Genomic DNA, 18656 nt, shown 5'->3' with positions numbered 1-18656 from the left:
AATAAGCAGAACTGGCAATCGTCTTTTTGAGGCCTTTGACATTTGGCCAGCTCTCTCCTGTCTAAGATCCTTTTCACTGAAATGGCCTATGTGACAATAAAGAGCAGGCAATAGGCTGAACAATGCCACCCAAACGCGAGAAGAGAGATCCTTAAACTGAAAGCAGCAATGACTTTATAATGAGATGCCAAGAATCACAATATCATCCACTATCCTGAAATTGGGTACCTACCCACCGCTCCGACTATGCAATATGCTCTTTGCTGGGGGTAACTCCCTACATTTATGAGCCCTTGTTTGGATGCACCGAGTTGCAGACCCTCACCATACTGTTGCTATGTTCGTTTTGCAGCTACATGGTTTTGTAGCACAGTAGGTGTTACTATCACTGAAAATGATATACTCACGTTTATAAACCTCAGAGAGGAAATGCTATGTCTGACTTGCTGGGATTTGATAGGGTGATCTGTATATGAACATAGTTCTATTCAACAAGTGCTTAACTCACTGAACTGTTTCCAGAACCACTGAAAAGTGTGAATAGGCATTTCAACTTTAGTTGAGTGTAATCAATATATTCTCCAAAGAATGGACAAAATGCTACACAAGCTGTGCTATATTGAACCACCAAACTGTATGTTCCCCACTGAAGGCACAACACATTACAGTACTAATTAATCAGATCTGAATTTAGTTGTCGCCAAGAGCCAGGCACAGATTGAGACCCTCAGTAGCACATTAGACATGCACTGGCCAAGAAACTAAACATCTCCGTGTCCAGCCCACCACCAGGAGACTCACCTTCACCAGACTGGAAAGAGAATAGTGCAAGTTATAAAGCCAGAAAACGGGCCTTTTCATGCTGCACACCCTGCGGCTGATTTACAGAATGTTTAGCACGGTGCAAAGGGACTTTGCACTGGAGCAAAGTGACTTTGCACTGCCAACAAACACCCTGATTTACAGAACACTTTGCACTGAAAAAATACTCTTTGCACCGTGAATTGGGACCATTTAGCACAGTTCAAAGAGTACTTTTTCAGTGCAAATTGATTTACAGAACAGTGCAAAGTGTATTTTTGCAGGGCAAAGTGACTTTGCACTGCATAAATACACGTTGCACTGTTCTACATATCAGGGTGTTTGTTGGCAGTGCAGAGTCACTTTGCACCGGTACAAAGTCACTTTACACCATGCTAAAAATTCTGTAAATGAGGCCCCTTGTCTTTGGATCAAATTAGCGATGTAGATTGGAATGGCCCTCCTCCCCTCCATACTAATCTTCAGGAAGCATCTGAAGACCCTTCTTCTCAAAGAACGTCTTGCCAATCGCTGATTGCTTCCCCTCCTCCGGAACCCTCTGCCCCTTTTCCTTGCTGCGCCCACTCATCCCAGCAGCTGTGTGTCTATTACTCATAGTTCTCTTTCTTGTACTCTTAGGGCCTGATTTACAGAATGTTTTGCGTGCTGCAAAGTGACTTTGTGCTGCCAACAAACACCCTGATTTAAAGAAGAGTGCAAAGTGTATTTTTGCAGTACAAAGTTTGCACTGCAAAAATATACTTGTTCTGTAAATCCCTTTGCACTGAAAAAGTACTCTTTGCACTGTGCTAAATGGGCCCAATTCACGGTGCAAAGAGTACTTTTTCAGTGCAAAGTGTTCTGAAAATCAGGGTGTTTGTTGGCAGTGCAAAGCCACTTTGCTTCAGTACAAAGTAACTTTGCACCGTGCTAATGATTCTGTAAATCAGACCCTTAATCTGCCAATTAGCTAATTTCTAAATGCTCACCCTTTCTGCAGATGAGGTTTCTTGCAGTAGGAAGCGAAAGGAATTTGCCCAGGGTTAAACCGTGTGGCCGTACATTGGAATCAGCATTGAAACCCAGGCCACCCGAGAAGAAAGCTACTAACATATGAATTGGCCATATAAATGTTTACGTAGAGGCTTGAATGCCCCGAGAGAAAGCAGTGCAATCCAGTCATACGGTCCATTGAATGGCTAGTAGTGAGCTAGCAACACTGGCTTGTCCCTGTAGCTATGGTTATATCCGTTGTTTTCAATGGATTATTAATAATTACTACCATTTATCCCATTTGTAAGTTTATGATTTAAGTGAACCATGGTGCAGTGGCGAAGAGGACCTGAAAAGGGAGAACACATTTGCCTAGGGTTTCAAAATCGGGTGAAATGTGGAGCCAGGTTTAGACGCAAGGTCAATTTACGCTACCAAGTTAATCACTAGACTACATCTCCCTCCAAGTAGAGGTGTGCGCGATAAGATATCCCTCTCAAATGCCTGTAGTACAGGGGCAGAGACAGTCCTAAGGGAGGCTTGCTGCAGTATAGGGAAATGATACATTTCCTAAACCTGTCGTATGGTGTGAACACCTGAGATTGTGATGCAAATACTTTGCAAACAGTGTTTATACAGGGACATGCAATATAAATAACCGACTTTTTCAACCGAGTGGGATTTAGCCCTTGTTGTAATTAGAAACTCTACACCACTTTTGGTGACATGTTTTTACATCAATGCATTTTCACAGTTATGCTTTTTTGTGGTGGTGCATACAAAAGGGTATGGGATATAGTACATAAAAGGAGTATGCTGATTACAGAGGGCTAGCCCCTCTCATTTTAGAAACAAAAGCACCAATGAAAATGTCTAACGTTGCAAGAGCATTGATGTAAAGACATGGAACCCCACTGATAGAATTTACCTGCAGTTTCAGTGTTAAAAATCTTTCCAGAATGGGGTTTTATATTTGTGTACTAGAAAATAGATTTCAAGGCAAAGATTTCCGAAATTAGGCTGGATCAATGTAAACTTGATAAGCAACTCATTGATGGGTTCTTTTTCACAGAAAATGAAACAAATGTGTAAAATGACTTCCAAGACAGGAAGTGGTAGCATGTCAAAATCTCATGTAAAATTGGGGAAACCCTTGGACCCTCACAAGTTCACACAGTTCATGTGGCATCCCCTTTAGAGAAGGGACAGGCTGGCTTCCAAATCATGTTCAATCACAAGACGAGCCTCAGGATCCATACCTGCTTCCCTTCATCGTTGTTTCTGTGTTGCATTAAAGGGAACTTTGAGCCTTGATCGACTGTATGGCAGTGCATGGCTAAGAACATGTCGCTTGCAAGGTAAGTGGCAGGTTTCTTAGGTTATTGATGTCAAATCCTCCAACTTTACTATCGTGGTCAAGAACTTAATGGCTTGGGTTAAGAGTATGGGTAACAGTTATGTCCATGGATCTTAACACATCTTTGTAATCCCAAAACCCACCACCCATTCATGACAGATGCAGAAAGTGGCTTTCTCTATTTGATTTCTGACTAGAGATTGACTAACATACAAAAGATATGTATAATATTGCAAGACTAAATGCGTTCCAGCTTTCTTTTGCTCAACGACATAGGCAGTGCTCCAACAGGTGGCGGATTCACTACGAGGTGAAATACTACAGAGACACCAATGCAGGAGGCATGAACGGGACTTGTCGTCTAAGTGGTGCTGCTGGTAGGGGGTAGTGAAGAGGGAGCAGTGGGGCGAAGAAAGGTGGCTCGGTTTGGTGTAGAGAGAGAGCGAGAGAAAGAGAAAATAAAGAGTCTGGAGAGGCACCCCTTGGAAAATGAAAACTCCAAGAAAAACGCTGATGGCACACAGGTGTGCCCATGACGGAACCCATTACTTGTGTAATGATGCCAGCGTAAGGTTCAGCTGGCGTTGTTAGACAGGCATATCGAATTCATGTTCATTAATAAGAAGGTAGAGCTGCAGCACTGCACAAACATACACTAATCACTGCAGATCTTGGCTTAGTTAATCATATTCTAACCATAATCCAATGATTGGGTTTGGTCTGGTCTTATTTAATAAGATGAGGTCTTTCCTGCCAGGTATGTAATTCTGCAAACAGAACTGGCTGGGTATAAACAATGTTTGTCTTTAAAGGAGGCTGTACTTTCCACCCGTCTCCCTTGCTAACGTCAGTTTGAGTTCTCCTTCGCTTCCATAGCCCAACATGGCATCTCATATAAACCACATGGGGGTTAACGGTGGAGACATCAACTTGTGCACTACGAAGGCATAATGAAGCAAGACACAGACACCAAATTCAAAGTTCAAACAGAAATGATTTATTAACTCAAATGTCAGGATGATTGAATGCCTAACCTGCCCTATACTAAGGTTGTGATTTCCCTACCTAAAGAAACTAAGGAAAGTCTGAGTCAGAAAGTTCATCTTAAAAGTCTTTCTGTGTCCAAAACCTATACTTTCCCTCACAACCTAAGCTAAACAATGTGTAGGGATGCCAGCAATAAAGGAAATAGTATTCCAAATAAAGTTCTGAGCCTCTTCCAGCTCCTGGCTTACTTTTAAGCTCCGCTTCCCCAAGTTGAAGACATTTCCACAAAAAGCTTGGGGCTCCATTCCCCAAGTTCAAGACAGTTCCACAAAGCCTCTGGGTTCCCTTCCCCAAGTTCAAGACAGTTTCACAAAGTCTTGGGGTTCCCTTCCCCAAGTTAAACTTATACAGTCAACTTATACTTGTCCTTCAATCTTTCAATGGTAAACAAAAATCAGCTCCAGAACAACTTTTCACAATTCAATCACATTGCTTTGTCCCGTTTCCCTTCAGCAACCATTTTGGCTTTCAAAAATAGGGTTCCCCTGTCTAGACGGACTCTACGGTCTACCGATTACAGGTCTTGCAACCATGAACCCTAGGCTCTTTAGCCCACACAGGTTCTTCTGCATCTGTACCTGTGTGATGGTTCACACTCACTTGGCTTTTCCTTGCCAGTTTCTTGACGTTGCCACAATGTGTTTTGGCATGCAGCTCACTTTGTGGTGTTCTTGTTCCTTCTCCACCTTGCTTTAATACTTTCTCGCAATGTTTCTTACTTGCTTTCCACTGTATTTCACACGGTTTGTTCTTTGCTTTCAATATGCAGTATATGTATTTCACACAAGCTTATCATCTGGTCATAGCTTTGCCAAAGGTCTTCATTTAGTTTGGTATTCAATAACTTCAGTCTTTTACTATGTGGCTTGCACTTCAAATTTGCTTTAATATTCCTCTCAACCCGTTGCCATGGGTTCATTTCATTTTCTGCATACTTTTTCATTCACCCTGCATCTAATTTGGCTTCCTCACAGCCCCCAGGAGTGCCCTGGTTCGAGTGCTCTTCCCTTTTCACTCACCGGTCCCTGGCGTCTCCTCTGGGCGGCTGTTCTATCGGCTTCTGCTCCGCCAATGCTCCTTCTTCCGACCACAAGCCCCGCTCGCACTTCACCTTCTCTCCATATACTGCCGGCAGCTCTGCTTTCTCCCCGTGGACGCTGTCAGTGACTTTGTTCCTTGCTTCTTTGTCTGCAGCTCTGGCTGTGGACCTCCAACCAATGAGCCTCCCGCTCCTGTGGCCTTCTCGCGACTCACCCAGCCCTTAGCTTCACAGCTTCTAGGGGTTATCTGCCGGCGTCCTGTCTCTCCTGCAGGACCCACCTCAGCTTCCTTCAGGAACGCAGGCTTCTCCCTTCAGGCCTGCAATGATCGCCCTCTGCTTTCTCCTGCTGGTTGCTCTCTCCCACTTGTCAGCTCCACCTTTTATACATCTGCAGCCACTTGACTGGTTACAGGTGTGAGTCCCTAATTTCAATTGCCTAGTCGTAATTAGTGGAGCACTCGGAACATGCCTCACCTTTACAGCAGTCTGTAGGCCTCTTCCTCGTCTCAGTACTAGAGTGGTGAAATTATTTACTAGTGTTCACTACTCCTAGTTGTCTCCTCCTCGTCCCAGTACTATAGTAGTTTGAATGAGGGGACATGGATTGATGAAGGGGGACACCATGTCTCGCCTGCAGATATCCTCTCCCCACTCCCCAAGGACCCTCCACCCAGGTGATCCTCCCTCACACTTCCACCCCCAGAGTCAGGATCCAAAAGCGATGGCTTTTCCTTGGCCACCTGAGGAGAGGATCCACAGCACATTGGTGTGAGGACACCCTCAGGCTTCTCACAAGGATGTCACTAACAAATCTGCATTATCTTCAGTGATGTTGATTTCACTGTGTTAAATCCAAAATACTAAATCCCAAAAATAAAAAAGTAATTACATTACAAGATTTATATAATCCGAATGTGTCATAAAATATAGATCTTAATTTGTGTAATATTTCCTTAGTGTATGTTCATAAAGCATGTCTCGGGCACAGTGTGAAATACTGGCTACATGTCAGCTGCCAGGGCAGCTATATCTGATAGAGAGTAATGGCCATACAAGTGACTGCGAAGGGTGGACTAGCATCAGGAATAAGAACAGCACTTAATTAGCCATGACCCTCCAGTTTATGACGGCTAAGCAATCATATTTATTGCTTTCCCAATCGGCTGTAAGAGGTTATCCATCAAACAAAATCTTAAATAATTGACGAGTGCCACAGGCTTCTGATAGTCTTTTTGAAATGTATCTTAGAATGCTAGCATTTGTCAGTGAGCACATCATTTAGTCAAACATACACTGGCTGCTTGGTTCTCTTAAAGCACCTACCCTAAATTTAACGTAGACCCCTACTTGATGGTCAATTTCATGGAGTTGTATTGATGCCCCCGGGCCAAACGGTGCGCGTTATAAATAAATAAACAAACATAAACGTATTCAGCGGTTTATTGTGCTTAAGTCCATGAGTTGCAAATAAGCAATGGGTCGTGAGTTCCAAAGGACAATTTAGCCTACACGAGTTTCGAGCTATGCTGTTCTTCTGGGCTACAACATTATATGCTCAAATTTGCAAATGAAGTGAAACTGATGGCTGCGGTGCAGCTTCTATCTTCGTTTCGGTAGAAAGGCACTGAAGCAGTACAGTCAGCTTCAGGTCGAGTGTTGAACTAGATGGGGCTTTTGAGCCTTGTGCTCCATGTGCATTTGCACGGAATAGTTCACGTTTGCTGATAGTGCTATTGAAGCCATCCTCTGTTTAGACCACTGTTCAGTGTGTCATTTAGTCAACTTACACCCTGAGACAATTTTAATTAAATTAATTAATCTTTTAGAACATGCTTAATACCAGAGACTAGTCTCTAGCAGGACTGGGATTCGAAACTTGGTTGCTTTGCTTTGTCTTGCTTCCAAGACAAACACGTTGCCCTTGAGCTATCCACACTTCCTTTTTTTGGTAGGATGAAGCACTGGAGAAGGAGAACTGGTTGAGTATTAATAGTAATAAAACTGAAATGGTTTATATCCATCTTTGGTTCATATTAATCTTCAACCTATCCCCCCCTCACTGCCATAACACTAGACCCCACAACACCCCCCCTGGGCCAGAAAGCGAAGACTCTCAGGTGATGTTTGACCCTTCACTTACAATGAGACTTCATACAAATGTTATTTTTAGCCTCTCAAGCTACTAAATCAGGCTATTTTGTCAAATCCAGCCTTATTTAGCAGTTGAACACATTGGCATAATCCCCAGGGATATTCTCTATGCTAATCTTGATGACACCTATGCCATCTACATGGGGGCTTGTAAATACCTCATCAATCAACTCCAGGCAGTACGAAATTGTGTAGCTAAAATAGTGCCAAGGCACTGCCAACAGCCCATGCTACACACATTCTCTACTGCTAGCATTGGCTGCCCGTGGAGGCCAGGGTTAAGTTCAAGGTGGTCATTTTAGTCCATAAATGCTTTAATTGCCCCTAAGCAGTTGGCCCCGTTGATTGACATACGGAAAACCAACTTTACTCTCTATTACTGGCCACTCCTCCAAGATTCATTTTAAAGTTTGCTGGTGGATAACGTTTCTCTGTTCAAGGCGCTTTCATATGGAATTCTCTACTTGAATCACCTAGAACAGTACCTAATTTACTGACGTTTAGAACGCAGCTCAAAACCTTCCGATTCCAAACTTAAGTTTCTCCTTGCGCTTAGCATTTACATGGCTGCCATCCAGTTCTTAGATTAGGGCCTCACTATGAGTTTGGCGGTATTCCGGCGGATCTGCCGCCTGAATACTGCCCAACTGTATTACTGTTACCACAACTTGGTCTGGCGGAATTACCGCCGGATTACAAGTGGCGGAATGGCAGTGTTAGCCCTCATTTATCCCCTGTCCTCACAGGACTCCTTGGGGATTTTACCAGAATTACCACAGGCAGTAATTCCACTGGCAGTAATTCCACCGAAATGGCCATTTTATGGCATAAGGTACGGAATTACCTTTGCTCGAGGTTTGTCCTCCACCCCACCGTCGAAACCAGAGTCGGGAAGTGTCCTTTGAGTGTGAGCTCTAAACCAGCAAATAAAAAACTATTTTTTAAAACGTATTTTATCCCTGTTCTTCTAAACAAAATCAAAATATAGGACAAAGGCATATCTTTCAAGTAAAATACATAGATACATATCCTATATGAAATAAAGCAATTGAATTTTGTTTTTCTAGTAGAGTTATGTAGGCTGCTGGGTGCCCTTGAGACAAAAAGATTGTTTATTCAGAAATCTTATTATTTAAGGTGAATAAAATATTTTCCCCAATCTGTGCTTACTGGCAATAATAGCATAACATTCCTAAAAAACGGTCAAAATCCTCCTCAATCACTTAATATTTTGCTAAAATTCCCTTGAAGCTTTCTGAGACTCTAGAAAAGTTTTACATGTATCTTACATAATAACAGGGGAAAAAGCGGATCCGTGCATGGCACCTAATTTGGCTGAAAATGTTGAGTTGAGTGGTGAAGTTAGCTAATGTTACTCAATCAGTTTGGCCTGATACAAATTAATGAAATCATTGAATGACTTTGTCCAATACACTTTTCACAGAATGAAGCCTTTGAAGGAAAAGGTCATGGGCAAGGGGGTTGAAAGCAGACGACAAGTTTTGTATGATGAGTAGAGGAACTGAGTATACGTCCAGGTTCCAAAGAAGTAATTCTCAGACATCCATCAAGGTGGTTTCTGCACCATGGCCCGATTGGAATCTGGATTGACATTCGCCTAGAATGATGCAGTTCTCCCTTTGGGTCTGGCATTGCATGGGGAACGTCCTTTTCCTGGATTTTAACACGGAAATGTGTTTTAGCAATTGGTGTATACCTAGTGGGTGCATTGGGTTGAGCTTTTGCTTTCTTAGCAGAGTATTCCAGGCCTGTTAGAGGTTGAGGCACAGTTCTTTGACGAAGGAAGTAAGAACTGGTGAAACTTGGCAATACAGTCTATGATGATATCCATCAGACAAAAATTGGAATGAATTTTGGTGACAGTGTATATAGTCCCGGCAGTGGTTCCTGGGTGGAAATCAAAAGATACTGAGGACTTGTATGTTTGGAGGTTAGGGCGGTCACATTTATGAAAGAGCAAATAGTGGCATTTTTAGTGTCAGAAATAGTCATGATGTTGGACACCCCATCCAGAAACAATCTAATGCACATAATGTAAACTATTCCGCTTGTAAATATTCGTTCTATCTGATTAACGTTTTCCATTAAACCGCCTTATTAGGTGTAAGTCTCCCAATGGGAGGATCCAAAAATCCTTCCTAAAACCTAAACAAAACCTTAAAGATTTTGTGCATAGCTACAACCCAGGTGGCTATGTAATGCTGATGGCGCATAAATATTGAAATAGATTAAAAGATGTTCCTCTGTTCTTTGAACTATCATCACACAAGGAATACGATATACAGTGTTTATAACGAAATTAAAATAGTGACAAACATTTTCAGTGAAACATAAATAACGACAAAAATGTCGAATTTGTAATAAAAGTATATGTGGGGGTAGGGTAAAGTACTGAAAATGGGAGGTGTGTGGGGGGGGGGGACTCCCCCAAAATAAAAAAAGAGAAAATGTCAGAGTCACTGAAAATGTCTGTCACTATTTTTCTTGTCATTATAAAGACATGTAACCAAGGAATACATGCACAACGTGCCTTCATTTTGTAAGCCTTTCTGATAGTTGAGTAGGCTGTGCCTGTCGTAAGTATCTTTTTAGTATCTTCATTTCCCTTGCAATTTCATTGTCCAAGAAAAACAAACAACATAAAAAACACCATGAAATCAACAATTTTTCATTTAGTACTTATCCACCCACCCACTGTATAAAAAAAGCTCAATGCTATCCATATAAAATTATTATGTGTCCTTTCTGTTCCTCACTCTGATGGGTGGGGTCGGTTGTTCCACTGCAATAAATCAGTCCTTATCCTTTTCTTCTATCAAGCTCCCTATTTGTCCACATAGTTTTTTCGTACTTCTTACATTCATCTTTCTAAACGCTCCCTCTCCTCTATCCTTTTATGGCTAATGTAGTGAAAAAGCGATATCGTTCAATGTTGGATGTTAATTCTAGTAGGTCTGACTGAAGGAGTGTTAATTAAAGTAACCCATCATGTACAGTACCCAGCATGACATGCAATTTCCTTTGGAAACCACCACCTACCTAGTCTTTCTGAGCCCCTCATCGTGGCAGGAGTTAGGCTTGATAAGTGCCAAATACAAAATAACAATGTACAAGAGTCAATTGTCCCACTAACATAGCAATTATCCCCATATCAGGGGGTGTACAGGACCGGCTCGAGCCTAGATAGACATGAGCGAAGTGAATGGTTACCAGCCCTGCACCCTCCTCTGCCGAAAAGGGGGGGATAGTTTGATTATTATATTTTTTGGACGGGAGATGGACTCCACTTGATTTCATGTTAGGAAAATGAAAACAAAGATTTCCGGCACCATAGTAAATAGAAAAGGAACTAAGTCCCTCTTTTATTTCTATAATTTCATCGTAGCACAAAGAGGGAACAGATTGCTGCAGCCGGAAGCCACTGTGACAGCAGATAAATCGGCTGGGTGGGGAGGGAGCCTGAGGTTTGGCCTGTGATATGGGGTGGGATGGAGCTCTCGGGGGGCATATGCAGGACACGAGGCACCACAACAAAACAGATTGCAGCACCTGGGGCAATGGGTGTGGGTGGTTGGTGGCACACAGGTGGACACTGGCAGTTTTTATCCCTATTTCCAGCCACCTGATTGGCTAAGCGTCCTTCCCTGGGTCAGAATATCTGCACCACCCGGCCACACTAACCATCATTCACCATAACCATAACAAAATCATTCTTTGCCTTGTATCACTAGTTAACTTCACCGGCATGCACATCCTCCCACAATCCGTATGTCCACAAGGTGTAGGACTATCACACTCCTGAACCCAGCCTTTCCCTACAGGACTTCTATCAACAGTTCTGTGTATACTTTCAGGTGGTCGGGCTTTACCAGGAAGGCTTGCCTTCTTAATAGCACACTCTTATTTCTCTAGCATCCCCTGCCCAATGGCTCTGATACTGCTGTCATCCTGGTTTTACACTAGGCCCCCGCTTGACTGACAAACTTCTGCAAAAATAGTCAAATGGCCCATTTCTTATAAAATGGGCTTTGAAGCTGAATCCACATGACACCATTCCTCTTAGAAAGGCTCAATGCATTTAAGGTTGCAGCTGCAGGCAAGGTGCTGTATATGGGAGACAGTGGGCCTCATTCCGAGTAGGGCGGTAAGGGATACCGGGCACCGGTAAGGAGACTGGTGCTGGTAATCCCTTACCGCCCTACTACGAGGTCCCTTAGCGGGTCCCTTCCTTAACGCCTGGTCTGACCAGATGTTAAGGACGGGACCTGTTACGGACTTCAGAGCGAATAACGGTACCGCAAACTGCGGTACCGTTATTAGCTACTTCCCCATTCCCATTGAGCTCTATGGTTTTTTCAATGGGGACTTACCGGTCCCGCAAAGGTCAGACTACACCGGTAAGTCCCCATTGAACGAGACCGGTACCGTTATTGGAGGCAGTCATGGCGCAAATAGCGCCATGACTTCCTCCAATCTCGGAATGAGGCCCATTGTGTAAATCTAAACTTCTTTAATTGCAGCAAAAAGATGAGATGCCTCAGAAAAAAGTGAGGACCATGAGAAAGAGAGTGCATTTGCATTTGGATTTCACTTTATCTAGCGTGAACGTAGCTAGGAAGCAATAGAGCACTGTACACGTAATTTGGGGTTAATTGCGGTCGGTGGAAGGGGATGTTACAGACTATATTAGCTTGGATGTTCCATCTTACAGGGGTAGTATATACCTCGGAGTAGCAGGTCCTAACTACTGGTCTGGGCTGTTTAGTGGCAGAGAGGAAGTGTAGATATTGAGAGCAAAGGGATTGGGTGGAGACATAGAGAGAGACAAGAGCAGGAAGACAGGAAGGGGCACGACAATGAATACATTGGAATACCATATAGAGGAAGTGAAAGCGAAACTGGGAGTCAAATGAATGAAGGGAGATTGTAAGAAGGGAAGAGGAAATAGAGGAATGAAGGAAGGAATGAATAGAATGGAAGAAGGATAGCAGAGTTAAAAACAACTTGACGGGCAGTTGGATGGGAAGCAGGAAGTCCAACAAAAAGGGCAGAGCAGTAATTGAGTTGAGAGACGATGGAGGAGGTCATAAGGAGTTTAGTGGCCTGAAAGTCCAGAAATGGGCAGATATGACAAATGTTACAAAGGTGATAATGGCAGATAAGGGCAGTTGTGGAGATGTGATGAGCGAAGGAAAGTGACTCTGAGATTGTGTGTGGAGGATGAGAAGGGAAGGCGGGAAGAGTAGACTGGAAGTTAGGATGGAGAGGGGCAGCGAAGAATATAACTTTAGTTTTAGAGGGGTTTTAGTGTACAAAATGGAAACAAAAATAGGTTTGGATAGTTGATAGACAGGCTGAAACGGCAGAGTGGAGAAAATCAGAGAAAGAAGAAAAGGATAAAAAGCTCTGGGAGTCGTTGGCTTAAAGGTGACAGGATACTGGGGCAATATAGATGGAAAGGAGAAGTGGGCTAAGCACTGAGCCTTGGCGGACACCGAAAAGAAGAGGGCATGGATTGAATCCATGGAATAAGCCATTCTGGGTTGTCCTACATGTTTTTGTAGTGGTCAGTTTGATGGACCTTTTCTTTGTCTCTTGTATCTACTTTTAAAAATGGTCACAGTTTTCTGATCCGGATAATTTGATCACACATCTTGTAGGAGTGAGCACTGCATTACAAATCCCAAATTAAATATCACATCGTGACCAGGGGCGGCTGGCACAGAAGATCAGTCCAGGCGCCAATGAAAAAGTGGCCCACAATCACACACTACAATTCATTATTATCCAGAACAGCTGTTTGACTACTACCCCAGGGGTGTTTTGTGTAAAATATGTTCAAATAATGCATTTGAAAGCATATTTGCTAAGTAACATTTGTTAAAACCAGTGTAACTTATGAAACTGGACCACTCTCGCCAAAAAGGTAGCCCACTCTGGCCAGAAAAACCTGGCCCATGCTAGAATCATGGGATGGCACTTCAAGCATTGTCCTGTTGCCCTATTGGCCAGTCCAAGCCTGATCGTGACATACCGTATTTATCTGCTTGATAGCAGGTTGGCACTGCCAGTTAGGTCGTATGGCCCTGCCGTAATGTGCGTGCTTTATTTTAAAGATATTCATCTGTGTAGCATGTGCTGAACTCCAAGACTCTGTGCGTCATTTCTATTGTGTAATACACCTCTAAAAGCCTGCTTTTTCTTTTACAGAACATTTCAAAGAGAGCGCTGGGGAAAATCTTGCTAAGCACTTTGGAATCTTGCTGTGACTCCCAACACGGTAAGTAAAAAAAATGGCAAAGCATATTTGGATCTGTTCTGCATTGTGAATAAGCAGTCATTTTTTCTTCTTTCGCATGCTCATGTTGTAATAACAGATTCTTTTGTATTCTGGCAGCTCCTATTTTGGCCCAAATGTGGGAGGTTAAGATGAACCTCAGTTTGAAAGCAGAAATAATGGCCTTCTTTGAACATGTACAGTCCGGTCATAAGGGTTGCTTCTCGCTTTCGTGTGTTCATGTGTAGCTCTTTAACCCCAAAGTACAGATTTGTTGCGTGAGATATGGCCTCTTTCTTAAAACAATGTGGAGTTGTCTTCCTCATGCTGCAAACTGACCCCGCTAACTGTCACCAAACACAGACCTGCACCCTAAATATCCTCACGGACGAACAGTGTTCACATCCTGCATACTGCTGCGCCCATTATTGTCTGCGCCAACATTCTGCCCGCCGTCGACTCTCATAAACTAGCCCTATTAAGGCGGCCAACTAACGTTCACTTTACCTACTATCGACGACTACAACCTATCCTGTTCCCAGCCTTGATGCTGACAGCCTCCTACACTCCGTCCGATACTGGTGACCATATTGACATTGCTAACTACTGCACCCATTGCTTTGTCTATGCCCTAGTCCAACTAGCCTATTGTTATGTTATGTTATTTTGCATTTATATAGCGCCTTATATACCATTGCTATGGTCTGAAGGCGCTGGTAGGTTGAACGCCCTTGGGAACCGAAGTTCAGATCAGTAGAAAGAGTAGAGAGAGTCAAAAGGTGCGTGTGAGCACCGGATATGTGTGCAGCTCATGCGATATTCGTGTAATAGCTGCTTCTTAGTGGTAGGTGTGGTGGTTGAGAGATCAGGAGAATGTGTTCGTTCTGGCAGGATTTATCCAGAAAGCATATGGCTGAATTAGGCCTGAGGAGAACGCCTGGCTGGGGTGTGTGAAACCAGCAGTGTTTACTTAGAGTCATGTGGAGTAAGCAGCAGATGTTGGTATGAGAACAGTTATACCGAATGGTGTCATAGTATCTCTGTGTTCTAGTTGAGTGGTGATTTAAAGGAGAGAGTAAGCGTGGTGGTGTGATATGATGGGTTATATGCTCTTTCAAACGTTCTCTGCATTCCAAACCGTACTACATACGTCATGCAATTATATGCGCTCCAGTCCATTCCGTGCGCTCCTATCCGCTCCATGCACCCCTGTCTGGTGTATACACTCTGGTCTGCTCCACGCACTCATGCATTCCAGCCTGCCCCGTGTGCTCTAGTCCCCCCCGCACGTTCCGGTCCGCCCTGCGCGTTCCAGTCTGCCCCACGGATGCACTCTTGTCCACCCCATGCATGCACACTTGTCCGCCTCACGCATGCACTCTTGTCTGCCCGACGCATGTACTCTTGTCTGCCCCACGCATGCACTCTTGTCTGCCCCTCTACGCACTCACCCTCTCTACGCACTCATCCCCCTCTACGCACTCATCCCCCTCTACGCACTCATCCCCCTCTACGCACTCATCCCCTCTACGCACTCATCCCCTCTACGCACTCATCCCCCTCCACACATTCATCCACTCCATACACTCATCCGTTCCATACACTCATCCGTTCCATACACTCATCATCTCCATACACTCATCATCTCCATACACTCATCATCTCCATACACTCTTCCGCTCCATACACTCTTCCGCTCCATACACTCTTCCGCTCCATACATTCATCCGCTCCATACATTCATCCGCTCCATACATTCATCATCTCTATACGCTCATCCGCTCCATACACTCATCCGCTCCACACACTCATCCGCTCCACACATTCATCCGCTCCATACACTCATCCGCTCCATACAATCGCCTGGTCTGTACATTCATCTGCTCCGGCGATCTACACATTCTCAGCGCTTCGGTATTCATCCGCTATCCACACTCATGCGCTCTACATACTCATCCGCTCCACATACTAGTCTGTTCTACACGCTCATCTGGTGTATGCTCATCCGTTCTGCACATTCATCTGGTTTACATAGTCCTGCGTTCTACTCGCTTCTGTATTTATGCATTCATCCGCGCTACACGCTCGTCCGCTCTACACACCCAGCCGCTCTACACACGCATCCGCTCAACATGTTCATCTATTCAATCCACTCATCCGATCTAGATATTCATTCGATTTCCACACTCATTCGAACTATATAATTATCTCTTCCTCCACTCATGCATTCTTCCGCTCAGCGCATTCATCTGGCCCACCTGCTTCATTCATTCTAACTATTTCATCCTTGCCATTCACTTCGTTCATTCCTCATGCATTCCGTCCATTTCAGGAGTTTAAATCTCGTTACTGTTTACTTATGATTTACTTCTTATTAACCATTTCACTGCTTTGATCTAGTTTATTCGTTTAATTCTGTTTGTCCTTCTAGTTCATATTAGGGGTTATCAGCTGTCATTTTCTTGAATCAGGTAGTTTGTTGGATTGGTGTCGTTGAGTTGCTGTTAGTCTGTTTTGGGTTAGTTTGGTACCGGTTGGTTTTAGGGGAAGAGCCAGGTTTTCAGTAGTTTGCGGAAAGACGTTAAATCCTCAGTTAGGCGGATGTGGGGAGGGAGTGAGTTCCATAGCGTGGGGGCCAAGGCGGATAATGATGATCCGCCTAACATGATTGAGTTTGGCTTCGGTATGATTAGGAGGCCGGCTGAGCTTGATCTTAGGGTGCATGGGGGGTGATAGGGTTTTAGCTTGTCTTGAAGATATTCCGGCCCAGTTTTATGCTTTGCTCAATGTAAGATGCATAAGGTTTTGAAGGTCATCCTTCGGGCTACTGGAAGCCAGTGCAGCGTCTTAAGGGCCGGGGAGATATGGTCTATTGGGCCGAGCGCAAGTAGCAATTTGGCTGCGCGTTTTGTGCCCTTTGGAGTTTATTCAGTTGGTACGCGTGGATTCCAGTATGAAATCTCTCTGATAAGTATCAGCTTTGAAGTAAATTCAAGTAAATCCAAGTAACGTAGTCATGATTCTGGCATCCTCAAAGCATTATTTATGTGGCTTGGATGTTGATCTATTGTAGAACAGTTCGTTATTGGAGATCAGATTTAATGAAGCACAGCCAACCCTTAATGGCAAGACCCAAATATGCTGCCGTCCGCATTCGTCTTTCCCAACACAGCCAAGTCTAACAGCGAAAAGGATATCATCACAGCCAAACAGAAAACGTATAACAGGATTACACAAGCTAACTCTAGTATGAAGGAGCTCTTCTCCATTCTAAAAGAATTGGGGTATCAGGTAATATTTTCGCCAGCAAAAATATCGCCGACATATATTTTTGGTGGCGAAAATAACAGGTGCGGTGGTTGCAGGGGTGTCCCCCGCACATAAAAAAATGATGCGGGGGTTGCGGAGGTGTCCCCCGCAGGGTCCATGTGTTATTTTTACCGCAAAAAAATGGCGATATTTTTGCATCACCATATTTTTACAGCGGAAATATCATCTGGAACCAGAATTGGAAACCCCAATTGTAGTACAGGAAGACTCTATTAAAGATAAAATCTGGTGTACTGACATACAGTTGGCACTCACTAACAAAGTGGCCAAGCTCCAAAACAAAATAGCTCTAAAGAAAGCCTTACTATCAGCTCAAACTCAAGCTCCTCCTAATAAAACACAGAAGTCCAAACCCATAGTACATATATTCTCTAAGGTCTCAGTTATTGAGGTAGAGAAAACGATTCTTGCGCTTAAACCACCCAATTGCAAAGGCGACCAATGCCCAGCTCAACTGATCAAGGAAGCTGCTAGAGATCTAGCCCCCTTCATCACCAAACTCATTTACTCCTCCTTCACGACTGGCACCATCCCGCGGAATCTAAAGAAATCCTGGGTACTCCCTCTCCTGAAAAAACAAACACTGGACCCGAACATACCCACCAACTACAGGCCCATCACCACGGTGCCATTTCTTCTAAAATCCTAGATAAGGTAGCATACACCGAAATTCAGAACTTCCTTGAGGTAAACCTACTCTTAGGCTCCCGGCAATCTGGTTTCCGACCACAACATGGCACATAGACAGCCCTTATCGATTTAAAGGCCAAAATAGACTCACTATGAGACGAAGGAAAACTAGCACTTCTCCTTCTACTAGACCTTCCAGCTGTCTTTGACTTGGTGGACCATAAAGTCCTGTGCAGTCACTTGGACTCAACGGCCCACTTTTCAAAGGAAGCTATAGTTTGGATACAGTCTTTCCTTAGTGACAGGACTATGAGGGTCTTCTCACCATCGGCCGCAGCAGACCCGATACCCATTACTTGTGGGGTGCCCCAGGGATCATGTGTCTTGCCAACACTCTACAATATATTCACCAAGCCACTCTTTGACAATCTTGACAATCTGGGTATCACCTATACCAACTACGCAGACGATACCCTGATTCTCCTACCACTTACGGGGGATTATGAGGAAGATCTGGCTTTGGTGAATAGAGTCTATAGCATCATTCAGGCATGGATGGCTAACCATGGCCTGTGTCTGAACGATGACAAAACAGAGTTCATCATCCTGGGCACCGCAGCTCGCATCAGAAAACTCAACCTCAATTACTCGGCATTCATTATTGATGGGAATACTATTAAGGTTGCCAGAGAAGTAAAAACCCAAGGCTTTTACCTCGACTCAACCTTATCCCTCACCAAACAGGTAAATTCATTGGCTTCATCTACGGCCTACACATGTATACTATTAAGAGCAGGAAAACAATTCCTGTCAGTTGACAGCTGCTTAATCCTTTCTAGAGCCCTCATCCTATCAAAACTTGATTATTGCAATGCTCTCTACATAGGGGCAAACAAACAAACCATTAACAGAATACAAGTGCTACAAAATAATGCTCTCAGAGCTGCCCTAAGCATCCCTAGCAGAGCACACATCTCTGAAATAAGAAGGAAACATAAATGGTTCTC

General features: G+C 43.9%; 1 protein-coding gene across 1 annotated transcript in view; it reads left to right on the top strand.

The window, feature by feature from the left end:
• The window catches only part of EFCC1 (EF-hand and coiled-coil domain containing 1), a 448422-nt gene that overhangs the window by 414943 nt on the left and 14823 nt on the right, over positions 1-18656 (top strand). Inside the window, exon 7 of the mRNA XM_069643957.1 lies at positions 13623-13692. Coding sequence (XP_069500058.1) covers positions 13623-13692 — 70 coding nt within the window. The remainder of the gene's footprint in view (positions 1-13622; positions 13693-18656) is intronic.

Source organism: Ambystoma mexicanum, chromosome 2p (genome assembly GCF_040938575.1).
Source record: "Ambystoma mexicanum isolate Mex_15411 chromosome 2p, UKY_AmexF1_1, whole genome shotgun sequence".
Lineage (NCBI taxonomy): Eukaryota > Metazoa > Chordata > Amphibia > Caudata > Ambystomatidae > Ambystoma > Ambystoma mexicanum.
This window is presented reverse-complemented; position numbering and strand designations above follow the sequence as displayed.